The sequence below is a fragment of the Diadema setosum genome, chromosome 20 (genome assembly GCF_964275005.1).
Source record: "Diadema setosum chromosome 20, eeDiaSeto1, whole genome shotgun sequence".
Lineage (NCBI taxonomy): Eukaryota > Metazoa > Echinodermata > Echinoidea > Diadematoida > Diadematidae > Diadema > Diadema setosum.
The window spans coordinates 20560512-20570857 of NC_092704.1; the positions used below are offsets into that span (position 1 = coordinate 20560512).

At 36.1% G+C, this 10346-nt stretch overlaps 1 protein-coding gene across 1 annotated transcript; it reads left to right on the forward strand.

Moving 5' to 3' along the window:
• Positions 1 to 731: 731 nt before the first annotated feature.
• On the forward strand, positions 732 to 9842 carry LOC140243493 (sulfotransferase 1A1-like). Its single transcript, XM_072323165.1, has 7 exons — positions 732 to 753; positions 1073 to 1255; positions 4857 to 4984; positions 5838 to 6087; positions 7923 to 8017; positions 8989 to 9190; positions 9733 to 9842. Exons 1-7 carry the CDS (start codon positions 732 to 734, stop codon positions 9840 to 9842), a joined length of 990 nt encoding a protein of 329 aa, XP_072179266.1.
• The last annotated feature ends 504 nt before the right edge of the window (positions 9843 to 10346 follow it).

Consider the following 10346-nt stretch of genomic DNA (forward strand, 5'->3'; position numbering starts at 1 on the left):
ATTTATCTATTATTTTTTTTTTTTTTGGGGGGGGGGACGCTCAAGCAAAGGAACGCAGTGACTCAGCAGGGGAAGGGTTTGGATGGGGCAGGTATCTAACCCTCTCGCTATTCTGGTGAACACTATGGTGCCATAACATTGGAAACTTTTCACACAAAAAAAAAGTAAGTGAAGCCTGGAAATCAATTTTAATTAAACGTTAAGTGGCATCGAGAGACTCCAGCTGTTGTATATGGCCTGCTACTCGACCTTTCATCGTGTTTCTTTTTTCTTGTACTGTAATACACATTGTCACCAACAAAGACAAAAAAACTCGCAGAACTTCCATGCCCTTAAAGTCTCCCCCCCCCCAAAAAAAAACACCACACAAACAAACAACATAATACTCCGACAGTACAGTTAACTGACCGAATAGTTAGTGATTTTACGTTTTCTAGTAAATAAATCGGCTTTCCAGAGAGAAAAGGGGGGGGGGGGGGAGGATCGAGAGGGAGGGGAAAAGGAGGGAGACGTGTATAACAGCGAATGAAAGATTTGAGTAAAGACAAGTCATTTTTGAACCCATGAAAAAAGGATAAAGGAATAAAAATGGAGAAGAGCTACAATCCAATCACGTTGAAACTTCATAACCCCAAACATGACACAGCCACACACTCCGCACACTAACGCTCTAAAGTGAATAGACGCTTAGACGTAGGGCTAACGACGTACAGCCGACGGCCCAATTCAAAATGGCGTGTTCTCGCCATGCAAGTAAGAACAACATCACGTTCGCGTGTTTACGACAAAGTAACTAGGCTAAGGCCTTTGCTGATATAATTGCTTTTTCGTTTTCGTTTGTGAATTGCAACAGCCTTACTTAGAATACGCAGAGATTATAAACTATTGTGTAATTCATCGAGTGTGGTATAGGGGTGTCTTTCAGCAAGAAATATAATCAAAGCTGTATACGTCATTAAGTTCCGGTCATGCCTCTCAACATGTAGGGTTACGATACATGCGTGCTTAGGATTTGAATTACAGAAAAGTCATGTATTTCATCATGGCATTGCTCTGTGTTTTTATTACTCAGAAAGAGCTCCTGAAAGTGACCAGCCCATCTTCTCGTCTGAAGTTCCTGCCTGTGTAAAGGAGAAATGTCACGAATATCGTGGAGTGATTATGCCAAATCACATGCCCCGTCGCGCTTTAGTGGCATTGGAAAATTTCGAAGTACGGCCTGATGACACGTTTGTCGTAACTTATGTGAAGTCAGGTGAGTTTGATACTCTTTTTGTATTACTAACCTCGGCTAATGTTTACCAGATACCAATATAATCTATTTCGAGCTGTATTTCTTTTCTTAATTCTGTTAACAAATTCAGTGCAGGCACTTATCTGTAAAGCCCATCAAAGAGCATTTTGCTCAGAATTAAGCCAATAATGAGGACTACAAACAGTCCTCTGTAATCGACAATCGCTCTGACCTTCACCTTTGATTTTGCCCTTCTTAAACTATGGCATACTAAACTTGGAAAACACATACTCCTCGTATATTGAATTCTAAACTTGTAAAACACATACTCCTCGTATATTGAAAGAAAATTATTCTTGTACAAAAGAGCTCCTGGCATTATTTGTAATAAATCATAGAGGTGCCAAACTGATGTTCTATTTCAGAAAGAACGATTTGTATACTGTATGCACTTAGAGCAAGCTATGTGCGATATTACCATTCTCTCCCTCTCGTGTTGGATTCTATGTTCGTTAAAAGAAAGTCCATTCATAACTTATTCAGCAATCCAATGAAATCCACTTGCCGTTGTCTCTGGCATCATTTTGATCAAATCTTTAATCACCTACATTCTCTTGCCCTAAATTTTGGAATTCTCTCGATGATAGCATAACATTAACTTAAAGTCTTAAAACTTTATACGTATAATATATATTATATCACAAGTATCCCTATAAGACCTAATTTTATGAACTAATAATCTCCCCATTAGAATAAAATATTCATCTTAAAAAAAATCGCATATTTGAGTCTCTGTGAGCTCGTGCCTCTCGAGTATGTTGGTATTGACCTTTCAACCCCTCTTCCTTCCTCGTCCTTTCCCCTGCCTTCTGTAACCTATTTCTGTTACTATTTCCACGATTATCCTTTTCTGTATCAAAGAGAACTGCCTCAAGATTGTTTGTGGTATCTGTGTCTGTATGTGTGTGTGTGTTTATCTGTCTTCCTTCTCTTTTCACAATAGGCAATCTGTATTTGTTTTGAGAGTTCGGTTACAATGTATTATCTATCGCTTATGAGGGGACTGCCAATTGCAAGCCCTGCTTGCCAAAGGTTAATTCCTCAGAAGTCTTAGAAGTCACAGCATATACTAGCATTACTGTTTATAGTATTTTTATTCATTAGACCTTCCCTGCCAATGAGTAAAATGTGCACAAAGTTCACACACGAAATTAATGAATGGACAGGAAATAAACGTGGCGCACAAAGGGTAAAGGAAGATGCAAGAGAGTATAAGGGGAGTTGAGCCACCCCCTCAAACTTGTATTTAGAGTTCACAGGCGCAGGCACTCGTGCCCTTTGCTGGTAATGCTTTTTAACACCACTGTCACTTTAGCACAAGCAAGCTGACGAGGACCTACAGCACAACAAAGACACAGGTCGTAAAACATCAAAAGACAGCAAAAAGTAAATTTCTGAGTTTCAGGCCACATGACGAATATAACAGTTTATTGGTTTCAGAAAATTACTTAATGGTTATTTATGTGTAATCGACTTCCCATTGTAATCTTCATTTTTGATAAATTTGATGGATGCTTGATTTGCTGATTTTGATAGGTGTAGGAAAATTTCAAAATGGCCACATTCAAGACAATTGAGCCGTGAGGTCAGAGGAGAGTTGAACCATTTCCTCAACTCTCCTCTGACTGCATGGCTCAATTGAGGTAAAAATTTTTGTGATTTTATATTTTATTTCAGAGCGCCATGACAAAAAAAAAAACAATGAACGAAAATATAACGGGGGAGCTTAACGGATGTACTCCATGCGTTTGCTTTGAAGAAAAATGAATAAAAACATAAATGAAAATGAATTACGGAAATTAGTTTTATTGAAAATCTCATTAAACATCAATAGCTTGCCTTGTCAGAGTAGTGGCCCCTGACACTGCGAAAATATCCAATTATACTCTGCTTGAAATTTAGATCCAACACACATGAAAAAAGAGTAACTAACCTTATAGAAGTTAATTTTCATCCACAAACACATGCTGCATCACGCCTAGGGGTCTATGATTTTAACATTCGTTTCGACTGTGAAAATGTCCATTAAGAGATCGTGAATTACAAGGTCTCCAAAGGAAGTATTAGCAAATCCCTAATGGCATGAATCGTGGTGTAATTATATATTTGAATGGATAGTATAGTTTTGGTTGAGTTGCAGGATTCAGATTTTAACTTTACGCAGAATAATTATCTGGAAACCACTTATTAAATATGAAAAAGCATACGAACCTAAGAGGAATTTAAAATTTATATCATGAAAATTGGTTTTGAAGTGGCTGAGATTTAAAAACAAAAGAAAAAAAAAAGAAAAAACGGAGGGCCTGATAAGAGGTGGGTCCCATCTTTTATTGGGACTTCTTTGTTTTTGGATATCTCAGCCATTTCAAAATAAGTTTTCATCAAATAAACTCTGAATTCCTTTTAGAATTGTATGTGCTTTAATTTCATAAGAGGTTTGTCTTTATCTCACGAAAAAAGTTGGAAACCTGAAGTCCATCTCAATCACAACCATACCATCCTTTTGATAGTCTTTGGTTTTTCACAAATGTATGCAAACAGTGTATACACATTCTTGGACAAAAAAAGGACTTCTTCCTGCTTTAATGACACTAGGACATTGTTGTACCTTAGTTGGGAGAAAGAATAGATTTTATTCTCACAAAGTACATGATTTTTTGTTTATCTTACATTACTTGCTTGTAGTTTGTATTCACGTGTCATGCATATTAATTAGACAGGGGTTGATATAAAGCATAAGCACTCTGAAAAGAAAATATGTGTGTGTTACATTACAGAAATATCATTTACCTTAACATTTTTTGATATGTTTCTAAAATAATGGTGCCGTGTTACTTTCCAACGTTCAGGTTGCAAGGAAATATTCTATCTAAGTATTCTAATGAAGGTGATGAGTAAACGTTATGAAATCCCTTTGAAAAATGTCATTATAAAGCAAAACGCCAGTGTATTTGAGTGATTTTTTATTAGGGGTTTTGATAAAGTACATACAAGGAGTGTTTGAACTCCTGAAATTTCAGATGTTCCTCTACGTGAATATAAGATAAAACCAATTTTGTTAGCTAAGATTTATTTTTTGGCTTATATCGTAAACTCATTTTTGAACTTAATTTTATCTGTTTTCATCATGGTTCAACTCCCAAACAAGTGGCACGAGTCTTCCAAAGCTGGCTCAGCTCTCCTGAAGACATGGCTGCACTCTTCTCACACTGCGGGAGTGTTTAGCCACTTGACTTTTTTTTTAAAAAGAAGAGTTGTTTTGTGTGTGTGTGTGTGTGTGTTTGAATGACGCAATGATATAGAACAAAATTTCATAGGTACAAGACATCTTTATAATTGTACTTCAATTTGGTAACAACCACTTGTTATATAAGCAGGGATTAATCAGGAAATATTTCCAAAAATAGGACAAAAAGTGGCGTGACTTTCCTGCATCTCCTTACTGCGTCGTATTGATTTTGAATTATAACGTATAGGGCTATAGGTTAATACTTTATAGTGTTATTGCATTTTTCGTTGTAAATGAAATGAATGATCTCTTCACACACATTTTTCCCGTCAGGTACCACTTGGACGCAGCAGATAATGTTGCTCGTTCGGTTCGAAGGGGACGTTACGAAATTGGAAGGAGAAAGTACAATGGCCAAAGTTCCCTATCTAGATATGGTCGACGTAACCACACGCTCTGATGTGAGTATTGTTTTACAATGCTTTAATTTCGTTGGCTGATTTTCAGTTCTTTGCATCTAAGGCATCACAGATGCTAATAACACACTTGTATATGAGCAAGGAAAACGTGTTTTCTACGGACATGACAGAAAAGTGAAATCACAGGAGACAAGACAAAGTACATACAATTATACTTTTTGGAGAGTCAAAATTTCTAATGGTATAAAACGAAATTCAAAAAAAAAAAAAGAAGAAGGAATCAAGAAGGAATGTCAAACATTTGTCATTGATATATGCACGATGTAGATTTGTTAAAACCTTCCGTTGAGTTTGGTCTTTTGCTCGTGTGAATAAATTGAGAGTAATCTGTCCAGGTTTACAGAGGCTTTTTCTCCCTTCGTTACTCTCGATCAATAAGACAGTATGCTCGATCTGTAAGAGAAAGAACTAGCTTGGGGTTTATTTTACCAGCCCTGAGCAGGAGCTAGTTCACGGCAGTTACACGATATGTCCAAACAAATACCCAACGCCTCTCTTTTCTTTTGCTCTCTCTTGATCTTATTCATCAAATCACTATAGCTTGTAAGTAGGCGATCTTCCTCCAAGTCTTGTGCACATATGTGTATTTAGCAACCAATACTTCATTACACACACATATATAATTATATATACAACTGTATATGTATATGATATACATATATGTATAAACATGTATATATATTATATATATATATATATATATATATATATGACTTTCTTCTTATCCATCCACATTTCTTATAAACAATATTTTTTGCATACTTTCGGATTAATGTTGTGATAAGTGAAAAAATAATATTCCAGTCATTTTTCTATTGACTATTCATTGCCCAAGCTGAACAATGCACCGCTAATTTCTGACTATGCGAAAGACATGCCATCCCCACGGATTTTAAAGACCCACTGTCCTCCCGACTGGCTGCCGATGGCTATCAGATCCGACGACCCCAAAGTTAAGGTCATCTACGTGGCAAGGAATCCAAAGGACGCCGCAGTGTCTCTCTACCACTTCTCTCCCTTGATTCGGTATCTGCCGTCCTACGAGACTTGGGACGTCTTCTTTGAGGAGTACATCGCTGGAAGAAGTTAGTGACGTTACGTCTACGAGTTAGACGTACACCAGAAATATACCCGAGACGTACACCAGAATATACCCGCATGAAATCAATAACATGCAAACGGCGGGAAGTGTAAAATATGCTTCCAACAGGAAATTCAAGATGATAGCCTTACGATCGTTCTTCTAGAAAGTCGGGAGTTTTTAATACGTACAGATAATGTACAAAAAAGAAGGAATTTTTGTATCAATTTTTGTATTCAATAATAGTCATTTCTACTAACATATATATATATATATATATATATATATATATGGGGATATTCAAACATTGGGGGTTTGCAAATTCCTATGTTTTGGTGTATATACCCTTACTTTTTGCTTCCATTTGTGACCCTGCATCACAAAACAAACAAAAAGTCGCCAGACATGGATTTTTAGTTAAGAGTAGATTCTGAAAGAGCAGATTCTAAGCTTTAAAATGATGTAACTCGATTCAAATGGACTCTCCTAACCTTTCTAAATATTGGAAAGAAAGGACACACTCTGGAAAGTGTGAACTGAGGAAACAGGCTCTGAAGTACAGGGTGTATTCAAGCGCTTAATCTTTACCAAGCTACGCTAGCTGTGGGATGAATTGAACAAAAAACAGGATGTTGACCACTGGAGCAACAACAATGAAGGGATTATCAGATTAAATTGAAATTGAGCATGCTTCATTAGCGCATTCTGTACATGATAAATACCAACTTTCAATGCAGTAGTGTCATTCTTTCAAAAGTTGAAAGTGAAGTGTGTGGACAGGGTTTTTGAGAAATGGGAAGAGGGTTCTATGAGAATCAACTAATCACACTATTCCACCAAAAAGCATTCGAGAAAAACTGCTGAAAACACAAGTTCCTTTTTTGTTTTATGATCCCAAACTTTAATATAATATAGAAAAATACTTTAAGAGTTTGTTTGCAAAAACCGATAAGTCCATTTTTGAAGATTTTGAAGTACGGTCTCTGTAATAAAGTACAAAATAATACCTCTTAAATGATATATTGGTCACTACATATAAAGGTACATTTTGGAAGTTATGGTCAAAAGAAGCACAAATTTTCTTAATATTCTCTTTATTTTTCTTGACCTTTAATCGCAAATATCTCCATTTGGCAAATATGGACTTATCGGTTTTTGCAAACAAACCCTTCACTTGCTCTTTCAGAAAACATGAAAAACTCAAGGCTGGTTAGGTTGACCCATTTCACCTATATTTTCAGTCTTCACACAAAATCACTGTGTGCGACTTTTTGTTCGCTTTGTGGTGCACGGTCACATTTATAAAAAAAAAGATAAGAAAATAATAATGATAACAACCATTGTTGATGAAATGCCAGTTGTCGTTTGTCTCAGCCTTTGTTGGATAAGGCGCCTGTATAATGCACTACAGTACTCGGGAAATTCCGTGTCTCCCAATACCCTCAAAAGTGAAAAAAAAAAACCAAGAACTCATATTGAAACAAGCTATGTTATCTTTAAGAAATTAAGAATCACCAAAGATTTTGTTTATGCTTATGCTATCTATGTAGTTTTAGGATAATTATTTGACACTTGATAGCTAATCTAAGTTGTTGATTTAATAGCATGTAAAATGTCCATAACATTACATCATGCTGAGCACTGCAATTGTGAAACAATCTTTGGCTGGACACTTCAATGCATTTTGCAACATTTGAGTAGTGTGAGTAAAATGATGGTTTTCATGATAGGGGTTGTAAATAATTTGATGGTAAATGTCACGTTGTAATTGATTTATTATTATTATTATTATTATTATTATTATTATTATCATCATCATCATTATTATTATTGTTTTAGCGATAGTCGGATCCTGGTTTGAGAACGTCCTACCTTGGTGGAGAAGAAGAAATCACCCTAACGTGCTCTTCTTGAAGTACGAGGACATGAAAAAGGTATGATGTGATTACAGAGGAAGAAATGGCATGGAATGGAATGGAATGGAATGGAAGGAAGCAATACAACCCAGTTGTCTTTATTCGATTTATATTTTGCCTCGGCACAATTCGAGTCCATTTGACAATCATCCAACATTTGACGTATTCAATGTTCCAAGATAAACATTTCATGATCCCTTGGAGACATTATTTCTGTCCTTAAAAAGATAACGATAATGTACAATGAAAGAGGGAAGCATTGTGCCTTTGAGATACAGCCCGTATTGAGTATGACATATCAGCAGAAAATGGGTGTATCAAAGTTAAAATTCATTGAAACATACATATTTGTGCTTCTAAACGAAAATAATCTTACCCTCAGCAAGTACAGAGAACTGCACTTTTATTTTGTTTCAAAACATAATATATCAGATATACCACAGTATTGTTATATGTAATGTATTGTGAGTGTGTAATGGTTGTGAGGAAAACTAGGTTAAGTCACACGGGTTGAAAAACAAGAACAACACAAATAACACGGATAACATCCGAAGTTCAACCTACACCAGTAGCATATACAAAAGAAATTATAAGGATTAGTGAATAACTTTGTTTTGGAAGCCCGTCTGGCAGGTCCTCCATATATTTAATTGTCCACGATTAACAAGCAAGTTAAAAGGAAAAAAACGAAGAGTTGTACGAGAACGCTAAATTGAAAAAAACATTCCCCCCTTGAAATCTCCACTCTCTCATGCTTATGTTTTAAAGAACTAGCTCCATGGTAGCATTAAGGATGAAGGCAGTCCAAAGGATTATTATTACAACCTGTATTATTGGTTTTTTTTTTTTACTCTTCCCTGAGAAACAGCGCCGTGGAAATGTAGCGCCTACTCACCTGCTGATAGAACCAGTTCGTATCTGGACATAGATGAAATATCTGGTTTTATGTGCAGGAGTGTTGCTACAATAACACATTATTGCAATCTTAGGATCATCGTGGGGCAGTAGAGCAGGTGGCCAGCTTCATGGGGAAATCCTTCTCTGATGACGTCATAGACCGAATCGTTGAGGCCTCCACCTTCAGGGCGATGAAGAAGAGCAAGAGTGCCAATCCTGACTCAGTCATCAGCACATATGCTCTGGCGGATAATGAAAACCCCATTAAAAGTGGATCGTCATTTATGAGGAAAGGTATGCAATGGCTGTCGTGATGTGGTGGCAATTTTTCTATTCAAGTGCCTTTAAAAAAAAAATAGTAGTTTTCAATTCGCCGAATTGGTCAGACTACATTGCTTAGTGGTCTTACAGACCACTACGCAATGTACGAGGGTTCATTATTAACTGGTATCCTGAAATAAATTGTCTTAAGAGTAATGCTCTTTTTCGATAAGAAATGTTACACCGGAAAGAAAACCTTAGTTTCTACAGATAAATATGATAGAAATTATCTCTGCCGAGACTTTAGTGTCGCCCTGTCTAGAGCATGATAAACTGAAATGCAGTGTATTGAAATAGTAAATGTCTAGAAGCAGAAGTATTTAAGGTGCTACTCACCCTAGAAAAAAAAGTTGATATTCCTATACATTAATAATAAAGATAAATTTCGTGCAGACCTAGTAATGGACGCTTGCAAGAAATATTTCTTGATTTTTCTATGTTGTGCGTGACATTGTTCAAAGGATGTGATAATAATCTTCTTTAATATATAATCATTCTCCTATACATCTCGTTAGGTGCCATCGGTGACTGGAAGAATTATTTCACAGTTAACCAGAACCGCCGGTTTGACGAACTCTACGCCAAGGAAATGGCAGGCACCGGGCTCGAATTTCAATTTGAATAAATTTTGAGGTCGATATTTCTTTTCGCCTTTCTAAGCTGTCAATGTTCCATTGATTATACTACCGTTGTTACTGCCAAACTATTTTGTTGTATTTATTTCATATTCTGCCTAGGGTGCCATATGTGGGAATTCATACTAACAGCAGTTATTTCGTTTCGAATGTGAAATAACCTTTCTTGACAAACTGATTATTATTTTTTTTTTATCAAGTGTCCTTAAAGTAAATGTAATAGATATTTTTCACTTTGATATCTCAAACAGTATTTTGTTCTGTGAATGATTACAAACCATTAACTGCAACCATAATGACTGACCAAAAAAAAAAAAAAAAAAAAAAAAAGAGAGAATCTTGGCCAAAGAAGACAATTTGAAATATCATTTCAGATGCAAGTATGGAACATTCGTACATACATCTACCAATTGGCCTATTGATATGATATCGGATAGTTATGTCGGACGGAAACCTAGAAGAAAATGGAAATGATTTCTAATTCCATCAAAAAC

Coding starts and splice junctions, on each gene's coding strand:
- LOC140243493 (XM_072323165.1), top strand. CDS start 732: ATGGCGTGTTCTCGCCATGCAA. Junction 1,256..4,856: donor CGTAACTTATGTGAAGTCAG/GTGAGTTTGATA, acceptor TTTTCCCGTCAG/GTACCACTTGGACGCAGCAG. Junction 6,088..7,922: donor GGAGTACATCGCTGGAAGAA/GTTAGTGACGTT, acceptor TTATTGTTTTAG/CGATAGTCGGATCCTGGTTT.